The 19,843-nt window shown below is 41.5% G+C and overlaps 1 protein-coding gene across 1 annotated transcript in view; it reads left to right on the forward strand.

Moving 5' to 3' along the window:
- hdac4 (histone deacetylase 4) overlaps positions 1-19,843 on the forward strand; it is a 144,490-nt gene that overhangs the window by 44,451 nt on the left and 80,196 nt on the right. The window contains exon 3 of the mRNA XM_042426572.1: positions 9,601-9,663. Coding sequence (XP_042282506.1) covers positions 9,601-9,663 — 63 coding nt within the window. The remainder of the gene's footprint in view (positions 1-9,600; positions 9,664-19,843) is intronic.

Genomic DNA, 19,843 nt, shown 5'->3' on the forward strand with positions numbered 1-19,843 from the left:
TCAAGAGCTGCTCCTATCAACGTTTATAGGCAGTAGTTTCCAGAAAAAAAGGTCTGACAAACCCATTGTACACCTACCCAAAACCAGCAGACAGGCAAAGAACATAGTTATGGGCTATAATGTATACCTAGATATTTTCCTCAGGGTAGAAAGGAGTATGTGCCTGTTTGACTTCTACTGTAATTTTCAGGTGGCAAGAAACACGACGAATGCTAATGTTGCTCTGTGGCTGCATAAACCCCTAACATTATAGAGCAATAATATGTCATGAATATGTGTCTGTTTGCTTGTTTTGGGGTTCTTCCATCCCCTGCTGGTGTGGTATGCAGGAAACACAGAAGAAGAATATATTTATGAAGCACTTTTCAAAACCAGGGTTACAAAGTGATTTACAAAGTGCGAATGCAATCATATAATGACAAAAGCACATGACTCAAAGACAAGCAAAAGTTATTGAAAGAATAAAAACAAAGAGAAACAAATGAAGGCAATGAAGCATTACTAAAACGCCTTTGGCTAAAGGAAGGTCTCATGCTGTTTTCAGAGAGAACGCAAAGCAAATTTTGACACGGCACAAATACGTACAAAGTCAATGAAGCAAATTTGACTGGGGTGATGCGAAGACGCATCTGCGTGAGTGAAAAATGGTTCAACTTGAGCGAAAAATTTGCGCATATCCTGGGGCTATGAGTAGAGAAGAGGAAAATCGAAGAGAGACTGGAGGAAAATAACAAAAGACCAGAGTTAGTGAGTTCTCAGTTCTTTTTCAGTCAGACGCTGAACTGAACACAAACACACACAAACACTTTTCACAGTCATGGTCGTCTGTTGCGAACTAGCTTTCAGCTAATGCACAGTTGGTATTTTTGGCTGTTGGGGCGAATAAACACTAACGGTCTAGTTGTGAAAGTCACGCGAATGACACAAGGTGAAAATTTGCTTTGCGTTCGGTCTGAACACACCATTAAGATGAGATTTAAAACACTCAACAGAGTTCGCTGACCTGACCGCGAGGGGGAGATTGTCCCATTGCCATAAAAAGAAACACCTCTGGAGTAAAGCCCTATACCTTCAAAAAAGTGATACACACATGGACACGATATTGCTTTCATCTTTGTCCCTGTACACACGTCAATGTACAAATGTACAATGTAAACAGCCTACAGAGAGACACAATCTCAAGCCTGAAGTACACACACACACACACACACACACACACACACACACACACACACACACACACACACTTGACACCGGTGGCTGCAAAGCACACTTAACCATGACCCAACATGACTGTACATGCTGGGAATCACACCCATATTCCAGGCATTGACACACACAGCGAAACACAGTTCTTGTGAAAACAAACTGTGAGACACAGAACATGTAATTAATTCCAGAGGTTTACAGGATGGCTTCTTATGTCCAGTATCTATATGTCTCTCACATTCACATATATTTTTGTAAGGTAAAACTCAGTAAACTGAAGAATAGTTTGGGATAAAGTCACAGGACAACAGGTCAAGTTGCTTAACAAAGCACAAACACCATAAAAATAGACCAAAAATACGGTCACAGGTTAAGTAGTCACTGCTTTGGTTTGTTGTCATGGTCCAAACAAACACAGATGCTTGAGATATTAGTTTGGAATACTTTTCGCAGGAACTTTATAAAGCTCTACCAGTTTCGATTTGTCACACAATCGGTTCCCACCACAAACATGAGACATAAACTATGATTGCTCTAGCATTAAAAGTTAAGATTAGCACGGTTGTTCTCAACATTTGTTTGTCTTGGACGAAAGGTCACATGTGCTAAAATTCGATGGAATAGCCAATGATGCAGGTGGTCGGAGTATTCTGTGTAAAATCGGATGGAGACAGATGCAATGCAGATGTGCTCGGATCTTGTACTTTTCCGGGGTGATGTTGATGCATATATATCGTAGACTCGCATGCATGTGTATTACAATATTTGTGACCTATTGTGTAAGTGGAATCTACCATGTGATGTCCACATGTGTAATGCTCTTACAAACAGAGAGGCCCTTCTCTCCAGCCAGTGACCCCTCCACTCCTCTACAGATGTCTTGGTTCCTTTTAGTATACTTTTCAGACCTTTTGGCAGTGAAATGACACTCTCTCTCTCTCTCGCTCTCCCTCTGTCACACACACATACACACACACACACACACACACACACACATCTTTGTCTTAGGTATCACGGGGATCTCCTGTCTCCCTATGGACTTGCCTTGTGTTGCCTGCCTGCTGCCAGACCACATGGCCACCCTTTCTGAACAGCTATTGTGTGTGTGAGAGTGATGGATTGTAGGGCTGGACCGTATGACCTAAAATCTATAGCATGATAAATTGTCATGTTTAACTTGATGACAAGAAATGTAACAATATTTTTTTTTGTGTGTTTCTATTTCAGTTCATGATATTGTTTTTTCTCCTGTTTGCTCACTTTGGATATATTTTTCCTCATATATGACCAGTTATAAAGTCAGACAGTTCATTTCTCGAACATTGCGATAGAAGTAAGTGTTCGGGAAGTGGAAGATTTCTATTTATTGCCCTGGCCTTACAGATTATCTATGATGATAATATTGTGTATATGAATGTTGGCATACTGGATCCGCACAGACAAATATGCATTCATATTCATATGCAGACATAGTACAGTACACACTTTGCAAACACATGTACACCAACCTAAAAAGGTCCAGCAGTAAAAACAAAGTTAAAGGCTGTGGTTTATCTTGTAGGTTTAAAATGCCCAGAGGAAGTGCTTAGAACTTGGTAAACATGGCCGCAACACCAACAAGTGGTTTTTAGCAAGGCGGTGGTGAGAAGTTACAGTCTGTACATCGACTCAGACAAATGAATGACTATAAATAGAATAACCAGAAATTCTACATCTTTATGTGACATATACACAGTGATGTGTTTAGTTGGGGGGTTATTCGGCCCTTCTTCTTGACTGTCACTGCCAGCAAGTGTAATTATTTAAATATTGATAAAACATAGGATTTGTTTGCTATAATTGCTCACCTTTTTGGATGAACTTTGTGTTTTGTTGACAAAACTGTCAAAGTGAATATTCGAATGGTGGTAATTATAGTCTTTTACATAAATCCAATGGCCATTTTTCAGCTTTCAGCTTTAGCTTTAGAGTGATGGTACAAAAGTTTGTTAGTATGTTTAGAGCTGCATGAGACTCACCGCTGAGGAATTTAATTTGCTGGAGTCTGGGTGTGAAGGTTATGTCCTTATGAACACACGTAGAGGAATGTGCACTAAACCATGGTGGTGATTTGGTCGATACAGTCGTTAGCTAGATGTTACCAAGTTTGGCAAGGGAGATGACTTCCTACCAAGGCTGACTGTTGACTCTAAATGTAGAGATTAGGCAGTGGTTATTTTACTGCCTGGCACCTACTGGCAAGTGTTGTTGGGAGGTTTAAGGGAACACAGAATTAACTCAGTTTTGGCGACTTCTTGTCATGCTCATGATCGAATCATTTTTTTTTATATGGTGCTTGTGGCTCACTAGCATCATATGAATAAATCATTTTAAAAGACTAGATTAGATGAAACTTACAATCTCAAGAAAACTGTCATGAAGTGAGAGAATGTCCGATTTTTGATAATTATGTAGTGAAATCAGATGAACCTGTAAAAGTAGTTAATTTTCAATCACATGATGGATATCTCACTTTGGAATGAATCTCCTCATATTTTGGCTCCCCAGCAGGTTATCTTGTGGTTTAGAGTGGTGGTGACAGGTTGGCGTGGCTGGCACACTCTCAGACTGGCTCGGAGTTTGGTTGTAGCAGAAGGGCAATTTTGGTGGAGCCTCAGCAGACAGGATGGCATAGTTGGCAGAGTGGAGGGTGGCAGATATTGAGGGCTCAGAATACACCAGACTGAGTTGTAGTGAACTAGACAGGTTGCTCTGGCTGGCACAGTGCTGTGGTGGTTGGCGGTCAGGTGGAGGTAAAGTTGGATTGCAACAAGCTGACTTGACACCTTCACGGTCTGTCAGTAGTAAAGGTGTGTGTGCTTGTGTATACCTTTATACCGTGTACCTTAGTATACAAGTGTGTCGTTATGAATACTCTAGTGTTTGTTCTCTGTATATGGTTTCCTGCATCATAGAAGGGTTATCCTCACCACTGTACACCGGGTGTGTATCCAGTGAAGCAGGCATGCCTGCTTCCTGCAAACCTCTGAGCCAACTTGTCTTTTTGCCAGGTATCGGTAACTTGGCACTCTGTCTCTTCCTTTTCCATGTGGTGATCACGTATGTCTATCCACAAGGAAGTCTGTCGACACATCAAGGCTTTTACAAATGGGATATGACACATGTAAAAACAGCAAATCACTTTCCTGTCTGGGCTTGGGGGCATGAATGTACTTTTTTTAAAGCATATATGATTTTGTTGCTGGCCATCTGTATATTCATACATGTCACCGGAGAGATAGAATATGCTTAACTGTTGCTGAGGGCCATGCATATGGCACAGGTCACATAGGTCAGCACATTAATATGCTTAACTGTTGCTGAGGGCCATGCATATGGCACAGGTCACATAGGTCAGCACATTACAGTATCCATCAATGGCCTGAGTCCACATGACTTTCAGAGTAACATTGTCCTCATAGTAGCAGTGCTATACACATCTCTGCACAGTAAATAACACCCTGCAGGGCATGACTTACTTACATAATAACATATTTCTACACATTATCATGTACAATACTCTTTTGTTCTAAATAGTGTAAAAATGAATGATGCAAAAAGCACCATGTCCCTTGTTAACACAAAAAACTAGTGGCAGAATATGTTTAAATTACACTAGAAAATAAAAAAATTCTCTAAAAGTACATGTACCCTTGTAATGGTTAGATTTCCCACTGAAACTCTGTGCCATTTCAGGTGCCCTTTTTTCCATTGAAGTGGTCTGCAACACTAATCAGAGCCAAAGCCTGGACCACAGAATGAGCTGTAAGAGGTAGTGGACCTCTCTGTCTCATCGCTCTTGAACTTTATCTGTTGTTACCACTGTAACCGCAGATAATAGTTGTACTGTCGAGAGGACAAGTATTCAACGGTGACGTAGTTTGGACAGTGCGGATAAGTAGGCCTACCTTGTTTAGAAGGGACAAGTGTGCTTTGCAGGCAAATGCGTGGTTATAAACACAACATCTAGTCCAGAGTGAGCCATACACACATGTGCTCTATCCATTATGGCCGGCCCTGGAAGACAGTAAATCAGGAGCAAGGCGAGGGGAAATTAGACCAGCTGTTAGCTGGAGGATTACATACCATCACCAGTATGGCTGTCCAGATGTAACACATTGATTACCAATTCTGAACACTGATTTTTTTTTTTACACTGTTCTTTGGGAAGTAAGGGAGATGTGGTCTGTAAAGTTTAAGGGAGCAATTTACTGATAATTCAGTGGATTGTCAGATTTTCGTTATCAGTTTGTTGATCTTTTTTCTTATGAAGTGATAATTTGCACCATGTTGTTCACACTTTCCCAGAGCCCAAGGTGACGTTCTCATATTTCCTGTTTTGTCTGACAGTCACTTCAAATACATATATATAAAGCGGAGAAAAGCAGCAAATCCTCACATTTGAAAACCTGGAACAAGTTAATGTTTGACTGACAAGATCAGAATCGTCAACTAAGTGATCGACATTTTGTTTCAGCATCAGAATCCTGATATATTTTGCTTTTAACTACACATTTGTGACCTACGTGTAACCCTGCGGTTGTTAGAGCACTCGTTGTGCTCGTCCTCAGAAATAAAACACTGTGCATGTTGTTGTCACGTTTTACATCATATATACTGGATAAAATTCTCAACTCCAGCTGTTGAGATAATTTGGCATTCATCTGCCTTCTTGTAGTCAGTATGTGAACAATGCTTCTTGTATTGCAGGCAGCTGCTTGCTTACACTAAAGCGCTGTTAAAAGCAAGTGCAGCAAGTCTTAGTAACGTTATAAACCATACAGACTGCTTAGGTTAGCTAGTAGTGCTAGTATCAATAATATAGTAAAACTAGTTTTAAAAGAGCACTCTTCTTGTGTGTCTTTCTCTCTCTCTCTCTCTTTGCACATTTGTTTGTTGTGGTTTCCATGGAGATTACTTCCCATCACTGTGTGTTAAAACGGAGGGCCCTTGACCCGTCTTCCTCTGCAGGCGTCACAGGTCAATGTCATTTGACTGATATAAGCCCAGATAAATATACACATGTACGGTCTACAGTCTGTCCCTACATGGACACACACACACACACACACACACACACACACACACACAGATTCACACGTACAACTCAGTTTTTCTGTCTTGCTCTCTTTGTCTATTATTGTCTGCACTATCATAGTCCTGGCGATGGGTTTTAAAGGAGCCAATGAGCAAAATGAGATAATAAGCATTATTAAGTGCAACAGAGGGAAGATCCAAAATATTCACTTACTCCTTCAACTCTTCCTTTTTGTGTGTGTGTGTGTGTGTGTGTGTGATTGCTCTGCCTGTCTCTCGCCCATCAAGCCCTGGTGTCGTCTTTCTGCCATCTGCCACCGCCACCCTACTGACATGCACACACATACTGCATCCAGCCTCCTTATGATGCTAAAACAATACGAAACTTCTCTTCTCATGTTTTTTTGTTAGCTTTTTTTTTTTCTGTTTTTCTGGCACAGTTTTGTGTTAGCATCCACTTTTGTCAAAGAAACAAAGGACTCAGACTTTCCCTTGAATATGAAATTCAAGAATATGCATTTGGTGTGTTTGTCTGTAAGATATGAATATTTAATTCAGCCCCTCCTTCCATCATGTATTAATCATGGAGCAGTCTGCTTAGGCTGAAAATAGCGCCTAGCAACCCAGAAAAACAAAATCCGTAGTATTTGTGGGTATGTCATGTGCTGCTGCTCGTTCATGTGTGACACAGCACATGGTCTCCTCTCACATTTTCCCTTCTCTCCACACTTTCCCCAAGTCTGTCTCCAATAGGATGATGGTGATTGAGATTTCTGATGTTTGTATGAGACAGCTGCAGCCGTGCTTACTCTTCAGAGTTTTCCAGTTTAAAAAATGTTGCTGTCTTTTTTTTTTATCAGTTTCAGACTTAAGACAATATTTGCTTGTCTTGTACACATTTTTTTTTTTACTGAGATTTGAGTATAGCTTGTTTGCGCTGACACCCACTTAGTACAGGCAAAGTTTGGAATATGTCACTCTAAGAAAAGTCTTCCTCCTGAAAGTGTTGATAATTGCAGGATTACTGACCCCACCATCCGCACCAGCTGCCAATCTTAAAGGTAAACTGATGTAGGCTGAGTAATTACATAATTTCAGCCTGGCTGTTTGCAGGTTGGAGCAGCAATATGGCAGCAGGTGTGTGTAGAGAGCAAAGAGGTGCCTTCAACAAAAGGGCTTTAATTTAAGACCATAGGGCATAGGAAAAGTGGTTCATAAAACCGAAGCAAAAGCCTGCCTTCTGCCTGGCAGTGTCACCCAAAGGCCACAGTTTCTCCGTGATGGTATCCCGGGAAACGCTCTGAAATTCATGTTTGCAGGCTGCTTATGATTCAGTCCAGGCGGCTAATCATAGTATGCTCTGTGTGTATAATACATTCAGAAAGTATAGGAACACAGATATGTTTTTTTAGTGTACTGAATCCCACTCTACTACATTGTACAGTACCAGTCAAAAGTTTGGACACACTTTCTCATTGAAGTGAATGGGAAAGTGTGTCCAAGCTTTTGTCTGGCATTGTATTTGAAATGAAACGATGACTTTAAAGTGCTGACTTACAGCTTACAACACAGGAATTTCCGTGTATATACAGAGCTACAATCCTCACCCTGTTGACTAAATGTGGATATAAATGTCCTGAAAGTCAGCACCGTTTCATTTTCATTGTTTCATTTCATTTCACAACAACAATGTGTCACTGTCCTGGTATTTTCTTAACAACGCTGCGTGTCTTGTGCAGGGGCCAAACCCAGATCAGGTGGGGCCATGAATACAGTATGACATAATTTTTTCGTAATGATTCGGAGGACATGTTTATATGTGATACTAGCTGAATAGAGGCGGTTTATGTTCCCTTCAGAGCTTCAGACAAGGCAAGTCAATAAAACAAATTGTGTTCAATTCGCTGTGGGCCTCTTCGAAGCAAAGTGGAACAAATTTTGATTATGCACTTAACGAAAGGCTCTATAAAAATGTACAGATTTGTAAGAACTTATGAGACTTTTAAATGCATTGATTGTAGCAGGAATGTAGAGAAGTGGGATTTTGTGAGAAAAGAAAATATGCCTGAGTGTATTTCCTAACAGGATATTAAGAAATAGGTCCTTTAGGAATTTAAGCCCCTATTTGTTGCTGTTGCTTTATTATTATCTGGAACATGTAACTGCACAATCATGACACTAGGGCCTGTGTTTGTAAAAGTAATGGAAGCACGTGTTGGACTGGGCTCCTGCACAGGGATTAAGACTAGTTGGTGAAGACTGAAGTGAATTTCTGAACCAGATTCATTCAGAATTTCTTCTCGGGTAGTCTGGATTAATATGGTGGAAGAACAAACAAGTACTTATTGACAGGAGAAGCCAAAATGAATAAACCTCGGTGCGATTGCATATAAAGCCGGTGGAAATAAATTAGATTAGACGCAAGTGGTACAAATTAAGGCAAAAATGCATCCGTGAAGTTCAAATTGTTTCAGTTTAAGGGAAAAATTTGCACTCATCCCAGAGCTTTACGAATCATGAAAGAAATGAGATTGGGAATGAGCTGAGAGACTCGAGAGAAATAACCAGAAAGAACCAGAGTTTACTGGTGAGTTGTGACATCAGTCAGAGCCCCGTTTGGGACCATCACATCACTGCATGGGGACAGTTCTGGATGGTTCCCATAGGAAAGCTCAGGGAAGTGGCTGCTCTTTATGAGAGGTGGGGAGGTTAAGACGTATATTTGCCAAACCAACCAGTTAGTCCTCATCCTTGAAGTCTTTTCCCCTGTAAAAATGAAAAATTGTGTTGGAAAATACCTCTGGAAAAGCATAAATCGTACCTTTGTGTCACTTGTCCAAGTAAGTTTTCGAGCGCAGCCTCATTCTGGTGTGCCTTTCTGCAAAGGGCTCATTACTTTCACCTGAGGCCAGAGGGCAGAAAACACCCACTGGTACTTGACGGTTGGTGAGAACCGCAGTCATAGTGGGAGTTTTTCCTCCCCAACAGCCACAAGGGGCAACGATGAACCCATTCAACACTCGAAAAGAAACTTCTGCTACACTGTTGGGTTTCTCGCTCACTCACCCTCTGTCTCCCTTTTTGTTGAACAGATATCATATTACTCTGCTCTGCTCTTGTCATTTTCAAATGACAAGAGCACATTTTCCTGTCATTTCCCACTTCTCTTGTTTTCTCCATATCACCATTTCTCTTTACTTTTCTGCATTGGGAGCTGTGGACAGATGTTGGTGGTTTCAGTCCACTGAGCAGCTTTGTTTTGATGCCATATTGAAGACAATATTTAAGCTCATTTTTTTACTTTTGCTCTGACAGGTGGCTTGACCAGCAAGGAGCAGCCTCTGGAGCTTCTTAAACCGGCTACACTCAACCATTTCGGTAAGACTTTGTGTCATGTGTGGTTTTCAGTCTTACTGCCGTGACTGTTGGGATCCACGCTGCAAATGGTTTTCCATCTGTCACCTAAATCAGTGGCTTTAATTAAAACCTGAATGGACATAAATCTTAAGCACCATGATTACACTGCAGTAGACTAGAAGCCTGAGTGAATCTTATTATGATTGATTAAAGGCCAGTTTAGACCAAAGATTCACGAGACGAGTTGAAACTTAGAACTACTGGCAACGCGCCAGTCTGCAACGTTCTGAAACCTGCCAGTTTACATCAATGCGACTAGATGAGATGGTGTATCATTTCCATAGCAACGACTCTCTGTACTTCCGTTTTAACTGCCGGCTTTTCAGGCTTTTTTTTGTAGCTGGATAATTTGTAGTGTCTCAAAATATGAATGAGGATAGTGAGTTACTTGCTACAGTGGCAGTTCTACTATTGATGAAACGACAAAAACATTAAAAAACATGATCCTCTCTTCCCTCCGTCCAAACTCTGCCATTTCAACCAGCAGACAGTTTGTAACTGACTCGACCAGCTGACTTCGCTGCAAGCTGATCGACTGTTAAAACAGGTGATGTGCCTTTTAGCCGTTCTAAAACCAGCCACTGGCAATTTGGCAAGCCGAGTCACAGGCGAAGCCACCAGTCGGCTTGAATCAAACTGAGATGGACCAGTTTACACCGCCGCAACTTTTCCCTTTAACGTTCTAAACAGGTTTCATCTCGTCGCGGATCTTCGGTTTAATCTAATATGACATCATATAGTGTGTTTGTTTGAATCTCTGCCATAGATCGATTTAACAAAATTGTGATTCAACCTATACCTAGTCCATGAAAGACTGAGCATTTACTCTCCTAAACATGAAGTAACAGGTTAGCTTTTCTGGGAAGTGATGCATTCTCCTCGGTGTTTTGCAAGAGCAGTGATAGTTGCTGTACCCTGGCTGAGCACACAAGCCACAGTTTGACATTGAATAGTGATTTATGAGAATCACAGTGCAAAAAACACCAGATTGTGTAGATCTGAGTAGATTTGAGTAGTTAGATTTTACTCAATATCATATTGGTTCAGGTTCCTCTTGTTTCTAGGTATTAGGTGTTGTTGGTTGGTGTTTCTGGTCTTAATACCAGTACTGACTCTGTTGCCTGCCTACTCAGAGCCTTCAGAAATACACTCACGTAGAACTGAGTGATTGATGCAGTCATTTCTGATGTGTAATGCTCCACAGGTGATTGCAGGACATCAGTGCTCAATAGGGGATTTGGTGATATCATGGTTGCCTTAGCCGGCTCATGTACGGCTCAAAAATACACTCTGTCAGTGTCTGTTTATGAGGAAACTTATCATTTACTCTTGAGTATGTCATAATTTCCACCAGCTGACACCGCACGTCGTTTTTAGTACATTGCAATGTATAATTCAGTGACCCGCTCCTTTTTAGAACGTACATGTCAGCGCACAAGTGCACGTGAAACGAGACATTTTCTTTGGGACTTCTCGCTCCTGTTGACAGGAACGTGGGATGATCACGCCACATCAGCATGTCATCAACCCACATGCGGTATGTTTGTCCCATGTGGTGCGAGGAAATGCTGATGCAGCAGTGATGTCACAGATATAGCAGCCAAAACCTGGAGCCATAGCCTGTTAATAGCATGTTTGGTTGCTTGCAGGCATTGACACATGTAACTGCATATAAACACACAGACAGAGGTATACACATAACACATACAAACATATGTAGTAGGTCATGTAATAGGCTTGGAATTATATGAGGTTTATCTGATTTTAAAAAGTAATAAAACAGAGTTATGCACATTTTCATGGTCTTTTAATGCTATTTTTTGCTTGTGTGGAACATTTGGAGTTTGTACTTACAAGGTCAGCTTTTCAGAAATGAAGAAAATTGAATTATTTACATTGATAACCATGTTTTACATAAAAATAAGGTGTGTAGATGAGATTCATCAGTAATGCAGAGCTAGAATTTCGAAGCATTTCCCTTTGAAAGCTGTGGTGATAAAAATGACCAGCCTTTTACTGCCTTTTAGACATTCAACCAACACAGTGATGGTCTATCTGAACACGTGTCACCTGACCCTCCTTCACAACCCCGACCCTGACCCCGACCCGGGTTGAACTCCGTTTTGACAACGTGACCAGTGGTGTTTAACAGGGATTGAAATTAATTCAGTGATATTGACATTTACAAGTCATTTGTGACTGATGAGGTGAGAGAGAAAGCTTGCATGTGTGGGCGAGTGAGCATGTCGAGAGAAGCAGAGAAGTGAAACTGAAACTAAACTTCATTCGGTAATGAAGTGATGTAATTCTATGTAATTCTATGTAATTCTATGGTTTTGAAGTGAAGCGTATAGAACGTCATCCTAAATCAGAACATGTGTCAACGGTGACAACCAGAGATGAACAGCTGTCCTTTACATGTAACTTTTTACGTTACAGGAACATTCACACAAACAAACAAAAAAGGTAAAAGTTAAACTAAATATTCCTCAAATGGCATCTCAGAAACAGATTTACAAATTACATTAATGACAGATTAGATGAACACTGTCTGATATGTAGGACTGGTCCTTTAAAGTCAGTGATGTTGTGATGTTGGGTGTTGAAAAGGTGACACACATAGATACTTTATATGTTGAGTGTGTTTTTGTTCTGGTGGTTGTTCTGCTGTAGTAAATTAGACAGAATATCAGTTCTATTCAGTTTTTATTCAAATTTATTTGTAGCCTTTACTGACTCTCAACAGGGTTCCCACTGCTTTCTAAATGTCAGTAATATTAAAAGAAATTTTCTTAAAAAAAAATATGGACAAATGGCAGACTCAAGGCATTGCACACTTTTTCTACTATAGCTGGCGTGATGAGAAAGTGCAGACACATCTCCGCAATGTGTAGCCAAATCTGAATGATCTAGAGAGGACTTAATCAGCTCAGGTCTGATCATTGTGTCCTTCAGTGGTCAAATCATTGGACTGAACTGCTTCAAATTAGATTTGGATAATTCAGAGCTGGGTGCAGCCCTAATAATAACTAAACATTTCAATGCCTGCCAAAAAAAAAGGACAACAGCATTTTATTTTATTGGAATAAGTACAATACAATGCTCTATTAACACATTCATGAGATGTGTTAGAATTAATTAACTGGGTGCCAAGAGAAACAATAACACTTCCTGTGTGTGTGTGTTTGTCCTATGTTGCGAAGTCCATTTCAACACAGAACCTAACGAGATGCCAACAGCTGCAGTCGGCGCTGGTGACCTAGAAGTCACCAGTCTGTGTGTGTGTGTGTGTGTGTGTGTGTGAGAGAGAGAGTGTTTGAAAAGTTTAGGATGATCAAAAGTAGAATGAACGTTAATCAGAGAGAATGACTAAATTTTGAAAATTAGGAAGAGAGAGGTGGAGGAGGATGATGAAGACTCAGTGAGGGAGACAGATTTGAGTGCATATTCATCAGGATGACTAAATTCTGCACAGGAGGAGGTACTGTAAGAGGAACAGAAGTCAGCACCTTTCAGAGTCACATCCACACTTAAATGTGAATGTGGGCTGGAGTATGGCGTTTAATTAGTTTCAAAACCCCGTGCACATAAAAACCAGGCACGTGCACGTGATACGAGCACACGGAACAGTATCTGCGAGCGGAAAAGCATCCTGGCAAGAGAGCGTTTCAGCTCCGCGTGCACAAGTGCATTCCCGTGAGCACGGGACTGTGACGAGCACGAGCTCCACCTTCCTTACACGCTCGCGACCGCTCAACACTCGCTTGCTCGTCAAGTTGACTTTTGAAACTTTGAAGGAGGGGATGGAACCACTTAGAATACTGACCGTGACCTTTGATTGGCTGTTTGCTTTGATCACGGACACAGTCGAAGACAGACAGTCGCCTGAGAGAACAAATGGAAACATAAATAATGATATTAAGCTGATGATTCTCCATTATTTCACCACTTACACTTATGAAAAAGTGTTACGCATCATAGCAAAAGCCTTAATGCTGTTTAAAACCACTTTTGGATTCTTTAAACCTTTATTTTGCTAATGAAAACAGAAAAAAAAGATGATTTCACTGATATTTCTCCATACAGACCACATTAGACCAGGTCTAGAACAAAAACCACTACACTTAGTCCTGTCAAATCTGGACTAGATTACCAAGAACACTCCAGAGAGTCATTAAAACCCACTTTCAGATTTGTGAAACCTTTATTATTTTTGTGAAAACACAATAAAGGGCAATTTCACTAATCTTGTGGAAAGCAATTCACAGCAAGATTTCACATCTCTCCATTTTGTTGCTTACGGCCATGTAGAGTTCCTCTTTCTCACTTAAAAACAAAAGTAGAAAAGTTATTTGGATAGGAAAAAAGCGGTGAAATCGCCCCTTTTTTCAGTTTTCACAAATCTTAAACTTAATGACTCACCAGAGTCTCCTTGGTTATCTAATCCAGTCTAAGTATAGTCGTTTTTGATCAGGACTCAGTCAAATGTGGTCTGGATGGAAAATTTTCATAAGCAAATTAAAGGTTTCTCAAATCTGAAAGCGGATTTTAACAGCGTTAAGGATTTTGCTGCGATGCCTAACACTTTTTCATAAGCGTAAGTGATAGAAAAACAGAGAATCAGCCGCTAAATATCATTATTTATGTTTCCTTTTGTTCTCTCAGGTAACTGTCTGTCTTCGACTGTGTCAGTGATCGAAGCAAACAGCCAATCAAAGGTCATGGTCGGTAAAAGTGACGAATCAAAGGAGCTGACTGTCTTTTCCATCCCCCACCTCCAAAATCTCAAAAGTTAATTTGTCAAGCGAGCAAGTGTTGAGCAGTTGTGAGGGCATAGGAAGGGTCAAGCTTGCGTTCTTCACAGCCCCGTGCTCGTGCGAGAATGCTTTACCTCCTCGTGGATACTGTTCTGTGCGCTCATTGACGTGCCGGGTTTTTATGCGCGTGGGTTTTGAAACTAATTAAACGCCATACTGGAGCATCTGTTTGTATCTGCGATTGCACAATTGACATTAGGAGAGGGAGTGAAGACTAGACAAACATGTATGGATGGGCGTGTGTGTGTGTGTGTTAATGTGTGTGTGTGTGTGTGTACAAGCATGTATCTGAGAATCCCACTGTATAGGCTAAACAAGGCTCTTTCTCCCTAAGCCAAAACAGCTTTCTCCCACTCTGCACAAATTAGCAGCAGCCCACGCTCCACTCACACATAACTGTCAGAGCACAGACGCTGCAGGGAGTGAGGAGGAAGGAGGGGAAGGTGAGAGAAGCGACGAAGAAGGAGGGGAAAGAGAGGAAGAACAAATTGGGAGAAGAGGTTTCGGGAAAGAAGAAGAAAAGAGGGAAGAAAGGAGCAGAAGTGGTTTTGTAGCTCACAGAAGGGCTTCGTCATGGCTGCTTTCATCAGGGCCTGGTGTGCGGCATCGGTAATCGTCAAGAAACGTGACAGTTGTCTTTTATAGTCTTTTAGTCTTAAGGCTTTGTGCCCGTGTCCAGTTTCTGTCTGCACAGCGCTGATATTAAGGCTTAGCAGCAGCATGTGAGGCGGCGAGCAAGTTGAGAGCGAGTAGGATGAAGAGCTGTTCACACAGGAAGTGGCAGACCTGTTGGCCAGCTTCTATCTTCTGACTGAACAGCTTATCTTTATTTAGACTTTTCAATTATCTATGAGCACTTAAGAACCCGACAGAGGGGGGAGGGAGGGGAGGAGTAGGTAGAATATATGCAATGAATAGAGGTGAGGTGGAGACGGTAAAGGAGGGAGAGAGAGAGAGAGATGGGAAGAGAACGGCAATTTGAGGAGAAGAGTGCCTGAATAAGTAGAAAAAGAGGGATGAGGAAAGGCACATTATGCAAATATCAGTAGGCTCATTACCATTTCAAAACTCTGGAAAGGAAACCACAAAAAGTGGAGAGAAACATATTTTTGGACCCTCAGCATATCATCTCTCTCCCTCCTCTCTCTCTCTATATCTCTCTCTCATACACACACACACACACACACACACACACACACACACACACACACACACACCCCCCGTCACCACCACCGCCACCACCTCCCTCTCTTGCTGCTTCACTCAACTCCTCTTTCTCATTTCTCAGTGTGTGATTTGTATTTCGGCGCTCGCTTGGCCATTTTACATGTTCAGTCAGCTGGACTACACACTCTACACACTATCTCCACTTTATTATGTTGACCTTTTCCAGTATTGTGTAGGACCTCCCTTTGTCCCTAGAACAGCTTGAATTCTTTGTGGCATGGATTCAACAAGGTGCTAGAAACGTATTCTTAGAGATTCTGCTCCATGTCGACATCATAGCATCATGCAATCGCTGCAGATTTGTCGCCTTCACATGAGGGCTGCAATTAACGATTATATTTATCATCAGCTAATCTGTATAAGATGTTAAAATTGTGAAACAATTGCATTCACAATTTGTCAGAGCCCATGGTGATGTCAGAGAATATTGTTGCTCAGAGAATATTTTGCCTTTTTGTTTGAAACATTCTAATTATTCGATTACCAAAATAGTTGCAGATTCATTTTCTTTGACTAATCGTTGCTTAACATTCATGCTGTGAATCACCTGTTCCACTTTAACCCGAAGATGTTATATTTGATTGAAATCTGGTGACTGGAGGGCATCGAAGTTCACCGAATTTATTGTCATGTTTGTGGAACCAGCCTGAGATGACACAGAAGATGTGTGGGCTGTGGTCATAATTGGATGCACATGGTTGGCAACAAATCTCAAGTAGGCTGCAGTATTTAAATATCCCTCTGTCGGTAGTAAAGGATAGGTTCACATGTTTTTAAGTTGATTTTCGAACTAGAAGAAGACTTATCCTGAGACATTGGAAAAGCCCTAAAGCTCCCAATTTCATTGAATGGATTAATTTGTTAACTAAATCACTGTCCTATGAAATGATGTTAATCAGAAGATTAGAGATATATGACACAGATAGAAATGAAATGTGGGAGAATTTCCTTGTTTTTCAATTAGTTTCTCAAGTTTTCTTTCTTTTTCTCCTTTTCATGTCTATGTTGTTGTGTTTTCAAACAATAGTTGGGTGTCCATACCGGCCATTACAGTTCTGTATTAAAATGCGTTCCAAACTATCTAACTAAACTTGTCAATAATAAGTATGCATGAACAATGAGCAGCTCAACAAGAAAATACTGTCCGAGGGAAACACAAAGAATTGAACTTTACAGGGTACCCACCTGGTTTTACGATCTCAGTCTGCTGAGTCAAAACCTGTTTCAGTGTTTATATGGGCACCTGACTATTGTTTTAAGTCAGACTTAAAATAGCCAACGCATGCCAAGAAAATACTACCCACACCTTTTACAACCACCAGTTTGAATGGTTGACACAAGGCAGGATGTAGCCATGGATTCATGTTGTTGATGTCTAATTCTGATCCTGCCATCTGCGAGTCAACGCAAAAAATCGAGAGTCATCAGACCAGATGATGTTTTTTTAAATTCCTCTACTGTGGAGTGGAAGCCAGGGCTCCTATATCCCTTCCACGTCAGAGATGTTTTTCTGCATACCACTGTTTGAGTTACTGTTTCCTTCTTGTCAGCTCGAACTAGCCTGGCCTCTTCTCACCTCTCTCAATAACAAGGCATTTTGGCCCACAGAGCTGCTGCTCGCTGGACAATTTATTTTATATTTTGCACCATTCTCTGTAAAACCCCGTAGACTGTTGTGTGTGAAAATAGGAGGTTTTGAGATATTTAAACAACAACTTGAACTCTTGAACCATTCTTCACTGAGCTGCTCCCATGTAATTGGCTGATTAGATAATTAAATTAAAGGTATACTACGCAGGATTTTCCTAAATAATGTATGGACTCAATCAACATTTATGACCCCCTAGAAGTGTGTGGCAGTGTATTTATCTAGGGAGACTCTGCCTTCTTATTTTCTTATCGTTTTACTGTGTTCGGGATGCTTCTGGGCGTCAACCTTTGGGCAGTGGGTGTGTAAGCCCCAAGCCAATAACAGCGCGCAGGGTGTGAGGTCGGGACTCATAGCGTAGCAACCAGGTTACATCGCCGTCTCTGTCTCTCTCATCCACTCCGCTCTGCTCTCTGTCTCTGTGTCATGGATGTATAAAGAGCCGCTGGTCTGTGTGTCTGCTTTATCTACACACATTTTAAACACGCCGAGATGTGCCGAGTCTCACCTAAGACGAACGATCTCCGGAGTCGGGCCGAAAACGTGTCTGACCCGCCTCCGAGTGGGTTGCGGTGATGTCTCGTTGACCACGGCCATCTCCTGCTTCTCTCCCGCTGTGTTGAGAGACTCAACTCACATCTGCGCCGGAGACCAAAGAGAAAGCATGTTTTTTTAAAAGCCTCTGTGTGTTCAGCTCTCAGTACTTTTATAGAAAATGAATCTCTGTGGTTTGAAGTTCAGTTTCTCTCATGTGTTTCTGTTTGTACATTTAGATATCCGCTTTATTTTACTGCTCCTTCGTGTTCAGCCGTGTCGGAGCCAGAAGTTACTGCGGATAAAAATATTTCCTGCTGCTGCTTCATATTAAAAGCTTTCTACTGACAAACTAACAGAGGGCTTTTAATTAATAAGAACTTATAGGAAATGAAATGTGTTTATCCACCGTTTTACAGTTACTTTGACCACTAGTCACAGCCTGCTGCTTTCAACTCAAGACAAGCGCATCATCAGTTAAAGACACACCTTCTGTTGTAATGGATATGCAAATTCCTGTCGTGCTGGGCTGACACGCCGAGTCAAACCAAGTCAAGCCAAGCCAAGCCAAGCCAGCACATGTGTACGGAAAAAGCCTATAACTCGCTCGACCAGCCAGGGAGGAGGGGCCGACTTTGAATGCTGTGCGTTTACAGACACCAACCAACAAAATCCTTCATAATATACCTTTAACGAGCAGGTGTACCAGCAAAAATGGTGTCATTTAAAACATTGATTTCAAACTTACTTCCTCACTTTTGATTGGTTCAGCACATTCTCAAAACTCACAGCTCTGAAGCTTCAAAGGAGGCAGGGCATTTAGTGAATTATTGATTTCTGGGTTCTTTTTCTCGTGATTTTTTAAAGAAAGTGATGAACTGTCAGCGCCTTTTCTGAGAAGACAGAACTGTGATAACACCGTCTGCAGTTATTCTCCTCTATTTCCGCCTTGCTTTGAATCTTTGGTGTGTTCCAGAGGACACCCCGTCTGTAGGTCACCATGACCGCGTGAAGACACTTGTCTGTCGGCCAGGCCCCTGCTGCCTCGCTCCCTATTCACTGGAAAATCTAGTTTTGTGGACATGTGTGTGCGCGTGACTGAATGCTTGACCTTAAATCTGACATTGTAAAAATGTGTTTTTGCGTTTGCTCTCACCCTGTTAATATAAAAGAACATGCCCTACACATGGGGAGGGGGTTAAGTTGGTAGATCATTCACTCGTGTAACAAGCCTTATTTTCACTCTTGCTTGTCATCTGCTTCTCTTTTTCTCTTTTCTGTACACAATCCCAACTATTTCTACTTTTACTGCAGTTGATGCTCAAACTCTCATGGGGAAGAAAATCCCCCCCCCCCCCCCCCCCCCCCCCCCTCAGGATAAAGTAGTATCTATGGTGAGTCAAAACATTAAGTTACTTTTGAATCATAGTTCAATAAAAATGTACCAAATTCTCGGTTTTCCAACAAATAATTTCACTTATTCAGCTTAAAAGCTGCAACAAGTTCTCATGTTGCAACATAATTAAAGTGTACAGCACTGAAGCATTATAATCAAGCATAATCATTAATTATCATAACAAATTCTTTACCCTCCTATTGGATCGTAGTCCTAATTAAAGATTTAAAAGATTGTATTGAATTTTAGTCACTACACTACACTTCATCAATGACCACCATCAGCACCTGCAGCACTTCACCACCTTTCCAAGACAAGACAATCTGTTTTGAGCGCACACCACCCTCAAGCCCGGGTGCCAGTTCCCCAGATGGGCCCCCAAAGCCCCCCCTACCACCCCCACACACTCTCTGACCTGGCATGGATTCCCCTTGCCCGGTGCCAGTTTGGTGTAGGCCGGAGTCGGTGGGCAGCTGCTTCTTTTCTGCTCAGCCACCATCGGGCTCACACACACACTCA

Source organism: Thunnus maccoyii, chromosome 11 (genome assembly GCF_910596095.1).
Source record: "Thunnus maccoyii chromosome 11, fThuMac1.1, whole genome shotgun sequence".
NCBI lineage: Eukaryota > Metazoa > Chordata > Actinopteri > Scombriformes > Scombridae > Thunnus > Thunnus maccoyii.